General features: G+C 33.8%; 3 protein-coding genes across 4 annotated transcripts; all 3 read left to right on the top strand.

Moving 5' to 3' along the window:
* Nucleotides 1-4,720: 4,720 nt before the first annotated feature.
* Nucleotides 4,721-11,763, top strand: LOC140970409 (ran-binding protein M homolog). 2 transcript variants are annotated; one of them, XM_073432122.1, is made up of 10 exons: nucleotides 4,721-5,222; nucleotides 5,507-5,653; nucleotides 5,856-5,942; nucleotides 6,113-6,158; nucleotides 6,673-6,749; nucleotides 7,632-7,794; nucleotides 8,614-8,682; nucleotides 9,236-9,295; nucleotides 10,677-10,763; nucleotides 11,257-11,763. In XM_073432122.1, the coding sequence occupies exons 1-10, from the start codon at nucleotides 4,837-4,839 to the stop codon at nucleotides 11,527-11,529; spliced, it is 1,395 nt and encodes a 464-aa protein (XP_073288223.1). In that variant the 5' UTR covers nucleotides 4,721-4,836; the 3' UTR covers nucleotides 11,530-11,763. The 2 variants fall into 2 exon arrangements, with proteins under 2 accessions (XP_073288223.1, XP_073288222.1); XM_073432121.1 differs by having other exon boundaries at nucleotides 7,626-7,794.
* Nucleotides 11,764-12,726: 963 nt separating this feature from the next.
* On the top strand, nucleotides 12,727-16,294 carry LOC140970401 (uncharacterized). Its single transcript, XM_073432104.1, has 5 exons — nucleotides 12,727-13,542; nucleotides 14,042-14,497; nucleotides 14,940-15,317; nucleotides 15,403-15,470; nucleotides 15,866-16,294. The coding sequence occupies exons 1-5, from the start codon at nucleotides 12,913-12,915 to the stop codon at nucleotides 16,083-16,085; spliced, it is 1,752 nt and encodes a 583-aa protein (XP_073288205.1). The 5' UTR covers nucleotides 12,727-12,912; the 3' UTR covers nucleotides 16,086-16,294.
* A 1,041-nt stretch (nucleotides 16,295-17,335) lies between these two features.
* Nucleotides 17,336-18,740, top strand: LOC140970357 (uncharacterized). Its single transcript, XM_073432029.1, has 2 exons — nucleotides 17,336-17,538; nucleotides 18,317-18,740. Exons 1-2 carry the CDS (start codon nucleotides 17,460-17,462, stop codon nucleotides 18,532-18,534), a joined length of 297 nt encoding a protein of 98 aa, XP_073288130.1. The 5' UTR covers nucleotides 17,336-17,459; the 3' UTR covers nucleotides 18,535-18,740.
* Nucleotides 18,741-19,494: the final 754 nt, after the last annotated feature.

Genomic DNA, 19,494 nt, shown 5'->3' with positions numbered 1-19,494 from the left:
TATAAATATAATTCATAATAAAAATTAAAACACAAAAAAATTAATTATAATTATATTAGAAAATTTATAAAAATATTTCTAGTTTTTTATTTTATTTTTGACATTTTTAACTCTCGTAAATATATAATTGATAAAATATCAGAAAAACCAACAGCAAAATTTTGAAATTAAAATTACAATACCCAATTGAAATACAAATACAAAGATAATACATAATTGGAATACAAATTCAAAGATTGATCATTTGTGGGAAGAATATAGTTGTTCAGATGTTTGAATTTGGATTCATATTAAGTTCTAAAAATAGATTATCTGTATTAAAATTATGTCAATTTTAATAATGAAACATTTGTATTAATTCGTATTATAAATATTAGAGTTAATATATATAAGAATCAAATAAATAAAATTAACTATTAATAAAAATAAAATTATAATTATAATACTAATATTAACATTAATTATAATTATATTGTTAAATTTTTAAATAAATAGTAAACAAAAAGAATATTCTAGGAATATACTTTTTAGTGTAAGATTTGAAGTAAATGAGTTGGAGATGAATGTTATATTTGGTGCAGAAACTGCACTATTTTGATGCAGAAACTGTATAAAAATAGATTTATGGGTTGGAGATGACCTAACTATCGTCGTTTCTTACACTTTTTTCTTTTTTTTTGATACAAATTAATATATGTCACGTTTTCTTGCAATGTTCTCATAGAATTGTGGTGCATGGTGGTGCCCACAATTGACATAACATGGTTGGATGAAAAGCTATTTTTGTTTGACGGTGCATACGGGGATTTATTAAAGACAAAAACTTGTGTGAGACGGTTTTACGGATCATATTTTGTGAGACGGATTTTTTATTTGGGTCATCCATCAAAAATATTACTTTTTATGCTAAAAGCATTACTTTTTATTGTGAATATCGGTAAGATTGACCCGTCTCACAAATAAAGATTCGTGAGATCGTATCACAAAAGACCTACTCATTATTAAATGTCATTGTCCTTAAAAAGAAGAAGTACACAGACAAAAGCACGAACCCAGGTACCTAATTGTCTCTCTAACCCTATACTTTGATAATGATGTGAATTCGAATTGAGTCAAGTTTAGACAATACAGAATAATAGAGTTAAAATAATATAATTTTATTTACCTTAAAAAGAAGAAGTACACAGACACAGCACGAGCCCAGGTACCTAACTGCCTCTCTTACCCTAGAATCTGATAATGATGTAAATTCGAATTGAGTCAGTTTTAGACAATACAGAAAAATAGAGTTAAAATAATATAATTTTGCAGAAAATAATCTAAAATACAAGAGGGATCAAGTTTCTTTAATTTTCAGTAGTTTCGAGGCACATATAATTTAAATTTGGTGTTATATAATAATAATTTTTTTTTTACTTATAATTTAGGACAAAACACACACAGTTTGGATTGTCCTTCAAAAGAGCAAATCAACTAGTTTTGGAATCAGATACCAAATATATGACTGAAACTTAAAATTGAAAATTAGTATTTTTCTCATTTATATATAAAAAAAGTTTGTATATTAGTTGCTTTTTTTAAAAAAAAGTTAGGGTGAAGATCATATTTGTTATCGTTGGATCTCGAACATGAGAATTTTTCATATTAAATTTTGAAATTTTGACAAATTTTTAATTCAAATAATTGGCAATTTTTATAGGGTGTAAGTCCCTCTTCCATGCTAGCACTACAAGAAAAAGTAAAATCAACAACGCACCTAACGGTTTTCACTTTTTAACAACGGTTTTAGTGAAAACCGTTGTCGTATGTGCATTTTTTAAGCAAAAGACAACGGTTTTTAGGGTCATAAAACCGTTGTCTTTGAGCGTTTTTTAGGGTCAAAGAAAACGGTTTATAGAACTGTTGTGTATTAGCGTGTTTTTTTTAACAATCGACAATGATTTTAGAAAACTGTTGTCGAAAGGGGTGATTTACAACGTATTTAGCGACGGGTTTGCTGAAACCGTCGCTAATTTAAAATAGCGACAATTTTTTTTATAACCGTCGCTATATTTAGCGACAGTACATAATCCGTCGTTTTATTTAGTGATGGTTTTGCTTAAATCCGTCGCATGCTTTTAATTGTAGCGACACTTTTAAAAAACTGTCGCTAAATTTAGCGATGATATTATCAAACCCGTCGCTAAATATAGCGACGGTTATAAAAAAAAACTGTCGCAAATTTTAAAAATGCGACAGTTCTTGGTCATAGCGACGGTTTGTTCAAAAAACGTCGCAAATTATCTATAAATACCCGAACATTCGGTCCATTTTAACACACACCATTTCAAAACACTTAAAATTTTTCTTCTTACATGATTTTAGTTTCGATTTAAGGTAAATTTTTTCGCTTTATTTTTTGATAAATTTTTAAATTTTAGTTAAAATCATGAATATTGTTAGCCTATTCAAATTATAAGTTTTTTTTAAATTTATTACATTATTAAAAGTAATTTTTTTTTTAATTTTACTTAAAATATTAGCGACGTAAATCATGAAATAACCGTCGTTAAAATTAGCGACGGAATTCATGAACTAACTGTCACGAATTGTAGCGACGGTTTAACACAAATCCGTTGCTAATTTTATGTGCGACGGTTTGTGAAAACCGTCGTAAAATGTGGCTACTACAACGAATAAAAACTGTTGTCTTTGAGCGCACTCTTTAGCCATATGGGTTTTAACAACGTTTTTAAAATGGCTTTTTCTTTTTGTAGTGTAGCGTTTTGTTCATGAGTACGTATATCACATTAGTTTTCGAATTCCTGAAAAATTAACATATTTGGCGCAATCTACAAATCACAATTCCATTTTCTTGTTTTCGCTTTTGTTTCAAATATTTATTCTCATAAAAGATATTACCAATCTTTATATTTCACATATCATTAAAAAAATCACACACACACACATATAAACGCGTACTATATATGATAGTAAAAAAATAAATTATTTCAAGTAATAAACAATATTTTGTAATGTGGTGAAGTACTTGATACAAAAGACGCGCCAGCCCGAAATAGTACAAAGTAACGAACTTATCATATAAGACAAAATTAAATATATTTTTATCTTATAATCTATTTAGGTTATACATTTGTTTATGCTTGTATTTCTGTACATTTAAGCTTATGCATAACATTCTCATTATGATATTTGCTTTTACTTGTAACTGTAACTAAGCGAAGTTGATGTCCTAAATGCCTCTTTGTTCCCATTGGTAAATTCCCATTTATATATCACTATTAACCTTTTGAGAAGCCGATGTCTGCGGCTGCCTGCTCCGACAGCTTTAAGTCGCCATCCGTATTTGATATATGTATCCTAGCATAGTTTATATTGAGAAGCCGACCACTGATCGACCCTGATTAATTTTTTGATGACTCTTTCTAATGCATCCCTTTAGGTAGTTCAATTCTTAATTTATTAGGTGGCAGAATTCCACAACCTTGTATATCACACCACAATTTGGTATAGAGCCGCATGGTACCAGTAGCATTCCATTTAATATATGTTCCTACTAAGATAATTGCTGATGAACTTTTACTAAGAGTTGTAATCATAATTGGAGAAAGAGCAGTGAATGTGCATACTAGAGTTTGTTGATCTTCGCATAATCCCCAATCATTGTACCAATCTCTTGGATCAACTTACTTTATAGCATGAAAGTACATATTCACCAGCATGGTACAGTGCAAACCTTTTGAGAGGCGAACATACTAATGACTGAACCTGTGAACCTTTTTTTTTCAAAATATATCAGAATTTTCTTCCGTCCATAATAATATCATGGACTTTTGTGTTTCAGTTGCATTTATATGTAACTGCAGGGGTTCTTACAGCTGGTCTTTTTAGTTTCAGACAGGGGAAATCTAGCTCATTTGGGTCAGAAACTGATGAGAGCTCGTGTGGTAGCTCAAGGTGCCACAGTTGCGCTAATGGTTGGAACAGCTTATTACTATGTTGAGAAATTTTGATAATCCGCGATGTACGGTTTTTTCTTGAATAGTTTTTTATTCTGTACACTAGATATTTCTTGAATAGTTTTTTATTATAAATTTTTTTAGTTAAATTTACTTTTTAATTTTTTTTCATATTTAATATTTATTTTTTTTGTACAAATCGTAAAATTTTGGATAGGATTGAGAGTAAATTGCATAAAAATTCTCATTCAGAAACATTTCTTGGTGTCCATTATCTACGTCAGATGTTTTTTCTTTGCACTCTTGTTCTTCGGAAAAAATTATTTTTCGTTATCCAAATTTTATTAATTTATTTGTGAGACGAGTTAATTATGTACATATTTATAACATTAATAATAATTTTGATATAAAAAGTAATATTTTTCATGAGTGACTTAAATAGTAGATTTGTCCGCTTCTATTAGAATTCATTTTATTATTATAATAAAGTGAGTTTTCGATGAAAAAATATCATAAATAAATAAAACTGTTTGAGCAGACGACTGTTGTTAAATCTTGATCGAAGAAAATATTACAAGCAATTTTAGTATACTTTTTAATTTTCAAATTCAAAATTTGTTTTTTTCTAACAAAAAATAAATTTTAAATATAATTTTTAAATTTCAAATCAAACGCAACATAAAATTCTAACTACATGGATTTCCAAATCTAATTTTAAATCTAAATCTAAATCTACTTCTAGGTCTAAATCCAAATTTAAACATTCAATCACAACGTAAAAGTTGTTCTTGCCCTGTTCCTCAAGATACCTCCTTGATTTCCCCATCGGAGATTCACATATTTTTCTCTATCGTAATTTTAATCGATCCTTCATAAAATGTCTGAAACTACTTCACAAAATCAATTGCCATTGCCTAACGCTTTTACTGGATCCTACTTCCTCCAGGTTTGGCGCAACACTTCCCAGACCCTATCCCCCGAAAGTAAACACGAATTTGACGAGGATGGTGAGGAGTCTCCCACTACGCTAGATACCGTAAATAGCTCTGGTGGGTTTTCATTGGTAGGGCCCGACAAGCTTTCGGTATCGTATGCAAGCGTTAATTTACATGGGCACGACGTCGGAGTCGTGCAGGCGAATCGGGCCGCACCAATGAAGCGGCTGGTTTATTATTTTGAGATCTTAGTGAAGAATGCGGGTGCTAAGGGGCAAACTGCCATCGGATTTACCACTCCTGCTTTCAAACTCCGTCGCCAGCCTGGGTATGTGTATTGTTTTATTATTCTTGTACGTGCGTCTATAGGATATTCATTACAAAGTGATTGCCATGTTTCCAATTTAGGTGGAAAATTTTCAAATTAAAAAAACTGCTATACCTGTTAAGAACTAAACCAATGCATATGATATAAAATATATATTGTAATATTTAGTCGAGACGACAATTTAGCTATTTCTCCTATTTTAGGTTAAAGTTCTCAAGTTTCACAATGTTGGAGTTCTTGTTATTGTATTTTAAAGTCACTGTTGATCCTTCTCTATCTGACAGATGGGAAGCAAATAGTTATGGATATCATGGGGATGATGGGTTAATTTATCGTGGACGCGGAAAGGGAGAGACATTTGGCCCAACTTTCTCAACTGGTGATACAGTGGGAGGTGGTATAAACTATGCTAAACAACAATTTTTTTTCACGTAAGAATTCATTCTTTGGGATTACTTATGAAGTTGGATGCTTTAGTATTTAATAGTGGGCTTGTTGGTTGAGTCAAAGTGTTCTCTAGCTCTTTTTAACTGGCTTCTTAGAAACATATCTTTATTTATTTGGGTTGGGCGTCATATTATTCATTTCTTGGGTTCGCTTGTTAATATTCTTTGATAATCATCTATGTAACAGGAAAAATGGAGTTATAGTAGGAACTGTTTATAAAGATATCAAGGGTCCGGTGTTTCCCACGGTTGCCGTTCACAGCCAGAGTGAAGAGTGCGTCATGACAATTATTACATTATTTGTATATATTTTTTAATGTGAGCTACAAGAACATACGTCTTCTTTCCATTTGTTGCTCTAATATGATCTCCAAGTCAATGCGATAGCGAGTTTCCTTTAATAATTGAACTTCTTAAGGTTGTGCGTTAATCTATTTGTGTCAGGATAACTGTTAACTTTGGAAAGGATCCATTTGTTTTCGATCTTAAAGTAAGTTTACCATCCGTTTTCTTTTGTTCAATCATCAACGAGCCATCTTAGTTACTCACCCACTGTCTTTTCCCTTATTATCTACTTGAATCATACTTAATTCATGTTGTACGTGCTCATTTCTGTGAAGATCCATCGATTTGCTAATACTGCCTTCCCATTTTAGGATCAGAATCATTATGTAGTACTAAAAATTTATTTACTTTTGATTTAAAGTGCATATTTATTAATCAGGATATGAATTCAATTATTGTCCACTGAACTCCCAATGTGAATGTTTGGCCTCTCAAATTGATGTGAAAAATTAACCTACAACCTCTGTGTTTTCTCGATGAAATAATTTTCATACATCGTTTTAGTTCGATTACATATCTGGTTGCATAATCCTTATTCATCATGTGCTGTAAATTAGGACATAATTTTTTTATAAAATGCCAATTTGCACGTTAATACATTTTGAGTGATTCAAATGCTACATTTCCTTATGGTCTCTTGTATTTGTCAAACCAAACAGGCATATGAAGCAGACCATAGATCAAGGCAGCAGATAGATATCGACAAAATCTCAGTGCCGCAGGATGCTGGTTATGGGTAAGTAAGAAACAACTATTCACAAATTGTTTCAAAATTTACAGTTGGTTTTTTTGAGTATTAATACTCATTTTTGAGGTCTCGCAAATGGTTTCCGCTTAGTTATGCATATGAGATTCTAATTTTTTCTTTTCACCACGCTTTCTCTCGATTGAGTCACAATCCTATAAGACTCAGTCATCGGCAATAATTAACTTTTAAATTCTTAGTCATGTAGTGAGTGGCTTTTTCAAACATACAAAGAGCATACTGGTATTATTGGCTTGTTGGGTATTGGTGTTATCATTCGTAAAGAATTGGGTCAAAACATAAATGCTCTGTTTGGCTGGGCTTTAGGAGTTCAACTCTAGAGCCCAACCAGTGTCTGGCTTCAAATTTCAAAGGTCTCAAGGCTTTTTACTCTACTGAAGTTCTCATCATGTCATATTTCAAATCAGCTATTTGCAACATAATGTCACACATTTATTTCTTCTTTTTCTATATTCTTCTACTAAGTGGCGTAGCCATTTTCATTGGCCCGGGTGACCCCATTTTTTTTAAAAATTTTTATATGTAAATTTTGGATAATTCTGTATTAATTTGATATTAGCCTAGGTGGTTCAATTTTAAAAAATTAAAAGATTATAGAGTTTTCAATCTTAGCCGGATAGTTCGAAATTCCTGGCTCAGCCATTGCTTCTACTTATCATAACACTATTATTTTCCATGTATTCATCACACCATATCTCTTTTCACACATCGCATCAATTTCCATAATTTAAGTCCAAATACCATTTCAAAACCATTTTTTTACGTTTTTCTCAAAACTTTTGAGTTGAGTAGGTTAAGTAAAACAAAACGCCACCAAATTCTTTGACAAATTTCATCTGTATTTTGTTTCAGAATAGTTCGGTCCTATTTGCAACACTATGGGTATGAAGAAACACTTAAGCTATTCGACATGGCTAGTAAAAGTACGGTTCCTCCAATTTCTTTAGTATCAGAAATTGGCTGCGGTGAAGAAGATTCTGTGTATGCTCTGAATCAAAGGAGGACTCTTCGTCAGGTTCATGCCAAATAATATAACTGTTCACTGAAACTCGTTTATTGAAGTCACAATTTAGTTTATATTTTCTTAAGATTTCAGCAGGGACTGTCTTCTGCACTATTGATTTTGAAAAATGCTTAGCGTCATTTTACTTTTTATCTTCTCCCTTTTTGCAAGGGTTGAAAAATAGTTTTTGAGTTATATGCAGTTCCTAATGAAATTTAGTTTTTCCTCTTGTGGATTTAATAACCAACTTAACAGAATATAACTGGAGCATGTTAGGTTTCATTGGTACGTGCACAACACAAATGCTCTTTCACTGTTCATTGGACATTCATTCAATCATTTTATGTTAGTTTGTGAAGTCATGGGCATCGATTCTTTATAGTTTTGTTTACTGCCTGGTTCATATGGCCTTGTGCTACAAATAGCATCTGCTTCGGTCTGCAGATGCCCTTAGGTGCTCATTGTATCATTATGACTAGATGTAAATCAAAATTGGCACCGTTATACTGAGTCTAAAAGGAATGGTGTCAGTTGATTGCTAATTTCATAACAACCAATATTTGTCTTATCTTATTGGGTGTCAACTAATTTAGCTATCATGCTTGAGAGTTCAAGATGGCTTGTCATTTGTCTACTCCTAATATATTGGAGAAAATTCACGGAAAAGTGGTGGCTATAGGCAGGTTCAACTGGATCAACCACAATTTTTTGACTAATTGCCTCTTGGAGAGAGATGAAAGTTTTGTTTTCCCATGGGTTTATTTATCATATTCGATTTGCAACTTTTGCACACGGATAGCAATTAATAGTATCCTCCTCTCGTTCATGTAGCTAATAAGGTGTGGCCAGGTTGATGATGCATTTGCAAAAATTCAGGAATGGTATCCTCAAATTATTCAGGTAGCTTATCTTGAGCCTTTTCTTTGTCAACTTAATGACATGGCATTTTTATTAATATTATTATATCTGTTGCTTCTTATGAATCTTATTGAGAACCGTTCTCTACTTTTTTCACTTTCACTTTCTCGAGACACCCCTCATCCTTAGCTGAAATTTTTCTGTTATTATTCTTTTGGCCTGACGCGTATCTCATAAAAACAGATTGACTCCACCTGAAATTTGGAATCGGTACACTTGGCAATATGAATGGTTCAAAGATAAAAAAAACTAATTGTTGATCTTTTGTGAAGAGGTCGAGTTTTAGTTTGAGTAGTTGGTGATAATGAGTATTCTAGGATCTCCTGGTTTTATCTATACAAGACTATCTCCGAGAGTATTTATTTGCGTCCTTGTTTTTTTAAACTGATTGTCATGATTTATCTTTGCTATTGCTCCTTGTTCTCATATTATCTTCCTTTTCATTCAAGTTTTATCTTCAGATTGTCACTACTTAGTTTGCTGTTATGGTCAATACCTTTTTGACTATTCTTAATGATTCTGTCATTCTCTGCAGGATGATGCATCGATTATTTGCTTTTTGCTACATTGTCAAAAATTTGTTGAGCTAGTTCGGGTAAATATTTTTTTCGTAATACTCTAACCTAGCTTAGGCATGTCATGGGTCTACGGTATTCACCCTTTTCTTTCCATGTGGGATTGTCTGCACTTAAGATTTTGATGCTAAAAAGTGATGATTTGGTTTTTACCACACCTTGCCCATATTTGATGTAGAATCTTGTCAGTATGCTTATATGTCAGTGCTTTTCTGGAGTATCCTATAATCAGTCTGAAGTGGATCATTAATCAATTGCAAGACTAATGATGAAGCTTAACCAGGATAAAAGAATAGAGCTGCCATAACCTTATATTGTGTATCTTTTCCTTTAGGTTGTGTTTGGATGGATTTGATTTCAAATCCATTATTTCCATTTTTTTGATTGTTTAGATGGACTAAATCAGTAATTTTTAAATCCACTATATATAAAGTTAAGCATTTTTTATAGTGTTTGTGATAGATTTCAAATGACACTCTTCTTGAGTATATTTGAAATTCATTCTTCGAATCCCTCTCAAATCAAATCTCTTCCTATTAATCAAGTCCTTCCATCCAAATGTTATCTTGTATTTTTTTCCTGTTTTATTTATCCAAATGCTATCTTATATATTTTTCCTATTTTATTGTGTAGTGTTTTAAAAAGCATAGCAGCGTTGGCCCGTAGCGTTTTTGTCCTGTCATAGCATAGCGTAAATAGCGCATAGCGTAAGCTATTCACTCGTGCACATCAATTAGTTAATTTAAAAATATAGAAACTTTTATAAGTAAATAAGTGAGATAATTAGCCATAAAACCATAATAATTCATCTTTACATGCCAAAATAAGTCAATCTAAAGAGCCAAATCAGATCTAGGGTTCCAACTTCGCCTCTGAAATCGGCTCTGAACACTTGGAGACCAAGTTATTCGCTTGGGGAGTCTGAAATCGGCTCTGAAATTTATTTTTTGGCTCAAATCTGCCAATTTATGGCGCTATGTGGCTCTCGCTCTCCATAATGCGCTATAGCGCGCTATTTAAAACACTGATTTTGGGGCAGGACCGTTTTGGTATTATTTTGGTATCTACGCTTTTCCTCTTTTAAAGTCATCGTACATCCATTATTTTACCAAGAAAAATGAATTTACTTTAAAAAAGGATGTCATTAAAGAAATTAGGAATTAATATTTAAGTGGTCAGTTAAATATGATTAGCCTAAAATTTAATTCTTCATTCTTTATTCATAGTCCAACTCAATGCTTTATGTTAAGAATTTTTTAATCTAGAATTTATTTGAATAATTATGTTTGAATATGCAGTTTATTCTTCCCCTTTTTGGAAAAGGGATAATTTAGCCTCGTATCTAAGAGTGGCAATTTTCCCCAGAAATTCTGATTTTTTATTTTTCTGAATTTGTGTCAGGGTGGAAAGTTAGAGGAAGCTATTCTTTATGGCAGAAGGAAGTTTCATAAGTTCAAGATTTCATCAGATTTTGATGACTTAGTTAAGGTAGAGTGAAGAAGACTTGATGTTTTACTTTACTCTTTGACACGCGCAGTTACTAATGTTTGTTGCCGTATGTTCTTCACAAACTGCTTACATGAACCTATTGACTGTTAGCTTGTGTGCTCCCTAAGGATACACATGTAGCAAACAATTTTATACAAGCTATCTTTGTTGAGACCAATTTGAGAAGTTCACTTATCGGCTTTTCTCCTTGCGAGTGTTATTGAGTGCATACCTAGATTTTTACCTCTAGGATGTGGAGTTGGCATTGGTGGCCATATGATGTTGACATCGGCTGGACAGAACCCCTAGAGCATGTGTTCTGAGAAAAGATGCAGGAAAATTGCTACATAGGATATGGCTTTCTTGTCCCGTTGACTGTGTTGTGTTGGTTGTCCATGTTGCAAATCCCTTTTGCCTTCTGTTTTGGCACGAGGATGGATTTTGAACCACTGTTTGTTTTATGACTTTAGCTATGTGTTTCTTCTCCTGCCAGGATTGTGCAGCTTTGCTAGCTTATGAACAACCACACAAATCATCTGTTGGATATCTTCTTCGTGATTCTCAACGGGAGCTGGTGGCTGATGCAGTCAACGCCATGATTTTGTCAACTAACCCAAACACGAAAAACTCTAGACTTAACACGCTCTCATCTCTTGAGATGCTAATAAGACAGCTTACAGCTTGCTTCTTAGAGAAAAGGTCCTTGAATGGAGATCAAGGCGAGGGTTTCCATCTGCACCGAATTCTTGAGAGTGGTAAGAAGTGATTCAACATACTGTGACGACCTTAAGTGTAAATAAATATATAAGTTAGGTCAAATCTTTCAGAATTCCGCAGCCAATTATAAAACCATTGTAGATGGACTGACACAACTGGAAGCCTTTTAACTCTCATCATTTGCAATAGTGTTTTTTATTTCTCATGGAATTGTTTCCATTTTGTTGTTCATTTATTATGTTCACGTCCCAGGATTGCAGAATGAATGAATGGTGTTAATCTACTTCTCATTTTACGTTAAGAGATCTGTGCAATTTAATTTAGATCGTAGTGCATAACGGTGGATTGTTATCGGAATTTGAATCATTTTTATTTTAGGTCTCTTGGCAGAGGAAAATATTTTGTATTTGTACACTATTTTCATCTATAGGTAATGATGTGTTCAATTGTGTTGTGTTCACGACATGTCTTCTTTGGGTGTGTCTCAAATAAACAATAATTAAAAAAAAAAAAAAAAGTGATGCGATGTGGTGTAACCTAGCTCTCTTCTGCTGGAGAGTTCAGGATCGGATGGATTGATAATTGTTGAATTTTATGTTATGTTATTAACACCATTAATTAAGGGAAAGACTTGATGATNTTATTTATATTTTTATTAATATAATAAAGTATGAGCATATGAGGCTTGGAATCAAATTGAAAACGATACGTGGAGGTGTTTTACCAAATTTTACTTTAGTGGCTTTCGCATACATGGAGGATATTGGTTTTCAGTCATATATCATTTTCAAAACAAACCGAGCTAAGAAAAAAAACATTTAAATTCTAGAATAATAATGAATATAATGTTCTTATATGGAAGGATTTATTAAAGATATAACAAACAAATTAAACAAAAGAGGATTTTATCAAGGTACTTTAGAAACATAAATTCATAAAAATCACCCATAAATGTCTTAAACGTCATTTCTCGGCTAAGCAGGCTGAAGAAATATAACATGAATTTATTATTTCTTGGTTACTCAAACCTTGTGTTAATTATTTCCTGATTCATCTTTTGATTTTATGTTTTAACCAAAAATCTTTATAAATTTAAGAAAAAAAATATTCATATATTATGTTATATGCACGTGTGTACCAAGTCGTGTGTATATATTATATGTGTAATATTATTAGTTATAAAAAAATGATTATATTTAATCAATAAATAAAGTAAATTGTCCCCCAAAATTGGGATGTGTATGTCTATTGATGCCGCCTGTAAGCTGTGGCAAGAATTCGTGTTGTCTCCATTAATTTAGTCCAAACCCTAAAGGCCGCTGCTTTCTCCACTCCCCAAAAACCCTTCAGCGTCTCAAAACCTTTGTTTTCCTGCATATAAACTAACTCATATATATATTTGGATTTGTGGGGTGTGAGATGCGCCGCAGTGATGCAGAAGTTGCTGAGCAGAACTCCCTGTGCCCCTGGCCCCCCTATTTTATCCGTTAACACTCTGCCCTTTCATGCTTCTTGCCTTTTCTCTTCTGGGTTTTTCAGCGGTGCCTCCAATTTGGTCCCAAAAATGTCGTCATCCGCTTCCGTTCTCCGTCACCCTCACCAACACATCCATTTTCAGAGAAGCCCCTTTTCCACCTCGACAGCTCAGAGCCTCAGGGTTATGAGAATTTCCGCCTACGGTTTATGGGCTGACAACTGCCGGAGCTTTCGTTATGGTTGCAATTTGGTGCCTTCGAGGGCTTGGGTTGTTTTGGAGAAGAACGCTTATGGTTGTACTGTTGGATGCAGACTGAGGGCGTGGTTTACTACGCTTGCCGAAAATTCGGGTAATGGAGGTGAGTTATCCCCGGATGGCGGCAATGATGTAGAGAATGTGAAAGTGGCGGCTGAGGAGAGACGGGTGCTGCGTAGGCGAGGCGGGATTAGTGGTGGTGATGGAGTGGTGGTGTTGTCGAGCCCTGATTTGTTGAAGATTCCAGGAGTAGGACCAAGAAATTTGAGGAAGCTGGTCGATAAAGGTTTTGAAGGTGTTGCTGAGCTCAAACAGCTTTACAAAGAGAAGGTACATAATTAACCTGTATTATTTATGTTCAAGAGGTTTAGTTATTTTGTTTATCCCTGTGTTGTAGATTTGGATTTTGTGAATCTGTAATTAAATTCTATGTGAGGAGTTGGATTTGTTTTAGTGGCCTTCCATTGTTGGTGAAATGGATTTGTTTTAGTGGGCTTCCACTGTTGGTGAAATGGAAGTAATGGAAAGACGGAAGCGAGCGGTTATTGGCGGCATTTCCTTATGTTTGGTGACCTGATTTTAATTTTTTTTAAATGAATCGAAGTTAAACACGAAGTTAAACGGGAAAAAAAGTAAGTTCTTTAGCTGGCTTGGTACAAAGTATTTTGTAAAGGAGGCGTATAAAATCGAATATCATTTTAGGCTGTTGGAAAATGTTTACCAACTTTCAAATGTTTTTAACAAGTGTGTGGGGAAATTGTAGTAAATATACGAGTAAAGATGTTTTTCTTGGATTGCTTTGACGGCAGAATGCGTATTTTTGTTGCAGTTCTTTGGAAAATCCAGTCAGAAAATGGTGGAGTTCTTACAGAGTTCTGTTGGAATCATACACAAACACCATGCTGAGAGTATAACTACATTTATCAAGGAGAGTGTGGACGAAGAGCTGAAGGAGAATGATTTGAAGCTGGTCCAAAAGAAGCGTATCACTTTTTGCGTGGAAGGAAATATCAGTGTTGGAAAGACCACGTTTTTGCAAAGAATAGCCAATGAAACACTAGAGCTAAGAGATCTTGTGGAGATTGTTCCTGAACCCATTGACAAGTGGCAAAATGTTGGTCCGGACCACTTCAATATTTTAGATGCATTTTATGCTGAGCCAGAGAGATATGCGTATACCTTCCAAAACTATGTGTTTGTGACAAGAGTTATGCAGGAAAGAGAGTCATCTGGTGGTATCAAACCACTCAGACTGATGGAGAGAAGTGTCTTCAGTGATAGAATGGTAAGCGTCTACCTTTTATTAATCCTGCTTTCATTATCTTATTGAACATGAAGAAATGCTTTTCTTTTCCTTTGGTCTATCACTAGATATGCTTCTTTTTTTTCCTGCGATTTTTTTTTCTTTTTCCCAGTGTATATTTTCGGGGTAATATCAATGCTTAATATATTTTTGTATGGTGGGATATTTCCATGAAAAATGGCAGTTTGTTTGAGTATCACTTTTGACAATCAAATATTAGAAGCATCCAGGAAAATTTTAATCAACCATAATGTGCATCAGTTATTTGGGGTAATCGGCCACTCAAAATAATTGTGTCATCCACTGAATCCATGTCCCAAGAGTTCTGCACGTTCTCTGAACTCAAGTCTCTACTTTCTAGTGAAGCATCAGTGTTTTTGTTGGGATTATTTTAGCCTTGCTGATATTGTCTTTTGTTTTGAAGGTCTTTGTGAGAGCCGTGCACGAGGCGAAGTGGATGAATGAGATGGAGATCAGCATTTACGACTCGTGGTTTGATCCCGTTGTTTCAAGTTTGCCTGGTCTTATCCCTGATGGTTTTATTTATCTGCGTGCAAGCCCTGATACTTGCCACAAGCGTATGATGCTGCGAAAGAGAGAAGAGGAAGGTGGAGTGTCTCTAAAATATTTACAAGACTTGCATGAAAAGCATGAAAGTTGGCTTTTCCCCTTCCAAAGTGGAAATCATGGAGTGCTGTCTGTGAGTAAGGTAACCAACTGCATAGACTGGAGCTTACACCCCAAGATAAGGGATCGTGTGTTTTATTTGGATGGCGATCATTTGCACTCAAGCATCCAAAAGGTATAGTCTATGCTTGATTTTGATTTTATTCTACAAAAAATTGTTGCATTGAATCTTGAACTTACTTTTGATTGGTGATGAGTAGGTTCCTGCCTTGGTTCTTGACTGCGAGCCAGACATTGATTTCAGCAGAGACACAGAAGCAAAGGAGGAGTATGTTATCTTCCCTGTTCTTTTATGCGTACTTTTGATATTTGTTTCAGGATGAGCAAGAAAATTTGTAGTATGATAAATACTATTTTTAATCGATGCTGTCTCAACCCTCAAAGTTGCTCTTTGTTTTTAATTCGAGGGTCTAATCTTTATTTTAAACCGCCTTCCATAATTATCTCGTACATCATGGGTCATCATCTCTATTTCCATATTCTTGGGACATACTTAAGCATGAAGATGGCTTTGATTTCGGTAAAAGTTGGCTGCACGCGAGGATATCATCACCAAGAATGCTAGTATCGTTGCTTCATTAAATACTTCCCCAAACAGCATCTGATGATATTTTGATTCGATCACTTCTCATTTTGTTACTTGCAATATTGTTGCTGGTGCAGGTATGCCCGCCAAGTCGCAGAATTTTTCGAATTTGTGAAGGTAAACAAAGAAATTTCTGCTTCAAATACTGGAGAAGATGCCACAAAGAGCAATCATCCTCAAGTGTTGCTGCCACACAATGGAAATTTGTGGATGCCTGGCACACAGCCTTTCCCAAGTTCAGCCCTCAAGTCTTTGGATTTTAGACGATCCGCCACCACCCCGTTTTCTCCTCAGTGATGTTAACTCTTTAGTTGGATGTGTGCATGTAAAAATCTGTTAGCTAGCTAGCTTGTTATTTAACCACTAGATTTTAGTGTGCAGAGACGGCTGTAATATTAATGTGAATTGTGGTTCCTTGTGAAATTAATTAGCTTTTCAATGTCTGTCAAATTTGGAAGATATGGTGTGGTTCCAATGAAGAACATGAAATGGCCCATGGTTCTGTATGATCTTCCCATTCTTCTTTTTATTTTTTACATTTTGACTAAGAAGTAATAATTATACAATTGATTATTTCATTATGTCATTAATACATATCCAAAATAATATTAATAATAATTGTCATCGATACATTTATGTAGTACGATTTCAAAACTCAAAACTCAAAACTTCATTACTGCCTTTACCTGTTTACCACAATTAATTTGCATTTTTATCAACTTTAGTCATGTAATTAATCAATTTACGTTCTTAATATGTTAATTTATATTTTTCTCGATATTGGTAAATTTTTTGCCCAACATTGAAAATGACCGCCAGAAATTGCTGGCGGTCAGATATACTGAGTTGAAAAATAAATTTGTGGATTTTAGTGGAAAAATAGCGCATGTGACTTTTTATAAAAAAATTAAAAAAAATAAAGTCCACGTGATCTTAAAAATAAAAATAATAAAAATATCTACATTCAGTAACCAGGGCTTGAAATCTGCATTTTTTTGAGTTTTTTTCCCCATTTCATTTGCTTAAGTTGAATTTTTTTTTAAAAAAAACTACACACTAATTTTCTACCAAAAATCAAAATCCACAAATTAATTTTCTACCTTCAACATATCCGGACAAAAAACGACCGAAATTGAAGGGAAAAAAAAAAAACAAGTTACTACGCTAAGGTTGGAAATTGACTTATAACTGATAACATCATAACATGACTAAAATTAAAAAATATGCAAAATACGATATCAAAAAGTATGCTTCTCTTTTATTTAGACTATTTTATATTTTAAACGTCTTCTATCTGTTTTTTCTCAACGAATAATAAATTTAGAGATTGTTGATGAAAATTTGATCAAACGATAATAAAATTAGCCATCTCCAATAGATATTGAAGAAAATTAATCTGAAAATTACTTTCATTGCCTCTTAAAAAATCATCTTCTTTTTTTTTTTAATAGTTGGGTTCTTTTTTTAAAAAAAAGGTGTTGGGTGTCGGCCCATTTATTGGCTAGCCCAACACATGAAGCCCAAAATAGTTGTTCACACGCCGATCACAAATTCACATCCCGTACCATTTCCTTCTTCGATTCTGCCTTTATCGCAGGAAACTGAAGACACAAATCAGAAGCAGATTCTCTTGTTTTGATTTTGAGTTGAAAGTTTTGATTTAAGAGAGGAATGGCAATGAAAAACGGATTGAAATCGTGTGCATCCAAGCTGTTATGTTCTTCCACACAACCATTTCTCGCTAAATCAGGTTTCCGCCTTGGCTCTTTACGCTTTTCCGCATCGTATTTGTTGTTTATTCAATATACCGTGAAAAAAACATTTCTTTGTGATTGATTCATTGTTTGCTCTGATCTTTTTATGGGTTCTTAATTCTTATTTCTTCTGATCTGTTGTTTCAGCGTATTAATTTTATCCTGCTCATTGGTGGTGAATTTCGGTATAGCTCATGAGTATGTTCATATTTCAATGGTTAAATTTTGTAGATATATAATTTCAATGACCTAAATTTTGCTGTATCGGATGACATTAGTGAACAAACCATCTTCAGAAGTTGATATATCGCCGATGAGAAGTCTTATTCGATCCTATATCCATCAATGTCCGTGTAAATCTTGAATTTACTCTATAAGTTGTTTTCTTGCCCAACAGATTTCACTCTTTTATCAACCAATTCACTAACTACTACGGAGTATGGATATCTCCTTCCATTTACCAATTGGATTCAACAATTTATACCTAAATTAAATTTCATCACCTATATAATATTTTTTAACCCCCTGTGGGCTGCATGACTACTTGTATTACTACTAGCTAACTTCCAATACGACCTGCCTTCCTCCTCTCACTTCCATTGAAACATGGCCATTATCCAATCATGATTTTTTTACAAGTTCCCTTTTAGCTACTTGCTCCAGCATCATATCAAGTTGATTGCTCTTCTGGGTACATTCCACTAGAGCACCAAAGGATGCTGCTTTTAGCTATATTTGACTCGTGGAGTTGTGTCGTTTGTTGTACTCTGACAGTTAACAGGGGCATTCACTCAACTGGGGTAAAGAAAATGGGAGGAGGACATGGTCATGACGAGCCATTCTACCTTCACGCAAAGCATATGTACAACTTGGACAGGATGAGAAATCAGAAACTGACAATGACTCTTGGGGTACTTACAGCATTTAGTATTGGCGTCGGTGTCCCAATTTATGCTGTCATGTTTCAGCAGAGGAAGACTGCATCAGCTTAAAATTTTCTTTTTAAACTTTCTTTTGCTGCAATAACAGATACTATTTTGAAATGTTCTCTGTAAACGTTCAGAAGTCATGAATTCCCGTTTCATTGAATTGCTCAGTTTTCTGCTTTCACTTTGCTACCTGCTGTTTATCATCTTTGTAAGTCTGAAAATAGTTATTTTTTTCTGTTTTATCAATAAAATTTCTTGGATCTGTAAATGTTTGTATTCATTCTTAGGGGATGTTTTCCATCTCTGAAGTGCAAACAAACATTACCATCTTATTTTTATTTCTTTCTGAAAAATGAATCCGAAGTCCTTAACGGAAGTTGTTTTAAGAATAGTACACACTTGATTGGTGTCATCTTTGTGAGTGCAAAGGTGTATCATTTCTTATAAGACTTCAGCCAAGTTCTCTGAAATACTCGTGAAATCATGAAGTTTTACAGATAGAAAATTGTACTGAACCGAGTTGAACTCCATTTATACATGTAGCTAAATAGAAATAGCTAACTGTATAGAAATTACATGTTCATCACTTGGTTAACAGCTATTTCATTTGCGGTGTAACTGTGCAAGTTATGAACTTATTGTAAAGGCTCAAAGAATTGCTATGTTTCACCAGTTAAGGACATACATGAATCATGTGTATGGGAATGTCGTCCGTTAATTTTCTATTTGTTTCTTGTGGATTCAACGAAAATACAAGCATGTTACTCTAATAGATGTCCTTCATTTGGCCTCCTCATCTTTGTTGCCTATGTGCCTATGGTGTCGTGGTGTAGAGCATTGAGAAGAAGACAATCACCTCTAAGTAAAACAATGAAATTTATCATGAATAGGTTTTTTGAATATAATGTGCAAGTTATGTTTCGCCGAAATGTTTGATATTATCACATGCTTGCCTCCGTTTCAGTTACATTCCCGGCACCACACTGACTATTTTGTACATGGAGAAGTACTTCCTAGCTAGCA

This window comes from Primulina huaijiensis, unplaced genomic scaffold (genome assembly GCF_012295235.1).
Source record: "Primulina huaijiensis isolate GDHJ02 unplaced genomic scaffold, ASM1229523v2 scaffold5913, whole genome shotgun sequence".
In the NCBI taxonomy this organism is placed as follows: Eukaryota; Viridiplantae; Streptophyta; class Magnoliopsida; order Lamiales; family Gesneriaceae; genus Primulina; species Primulina huaijiensis.
Note: the sequence above shows the minus strand (reverse complement) of the source record. Positions and strands in the feature narration are given on the sequence as shown.

Coding starts and splice junctions, on each gene's coding strand:
- LOC140970409 (XM_073432121.1), top strand. CDS start 4,837: ATGTCTGAAACTACTTCACAAAATCAATTGCCATTGCCTAACGCTTTT. Junction 5,223..5,506: donor AAACTCCGTCGCCAGCCTGG/GTATGTGTATTG, acceptor TCTATCTGACAG/ATGGGAAGCAAATAGTTATG. Junction 6,750..7,625: donor CCGCAGGATGCTGGTTATGG/GTAAGTAAGAAA, acceptor ATCTGTATTTTG/TTTCAGAATAGTTCGGTCCT.
- LOC140970401 (XM_073432104.1), top strand. CDS start 12,913: ATGCAGAAGTTGCTGAGCAGAACTCCCTGTGCCCCTGGCCCCCCTATT. Junction 14,498..14,939: donor GTGTCTTCAGTGATAGAATG/GTAAGCGTCTAC, acceptor TTTGTTTTGAAG/GTCTTTGTGAGAGCCGTGCA. Junction 15,471..15,865: donor GACACAGAAGCAAAGGAGGA/GTATGTTATCTT, acceptor TTGCTGGTGCAG/GTATGCCCGCCAAGTCGCAG.
- LOC140970357 (XM_073432029.1), top strand. CDS start 17,460: ATGGCAATGAAAAACGGATTGAAATCGTGTGCATCCAAGCTGTTATGT. Junction 17,539..18,316: donor ACCATTTCTCGCTAAATCAG/GTTTCCGCCTTG, acceptor GTACTCTGACAG/TTAACAGGGGCATTCACTCA.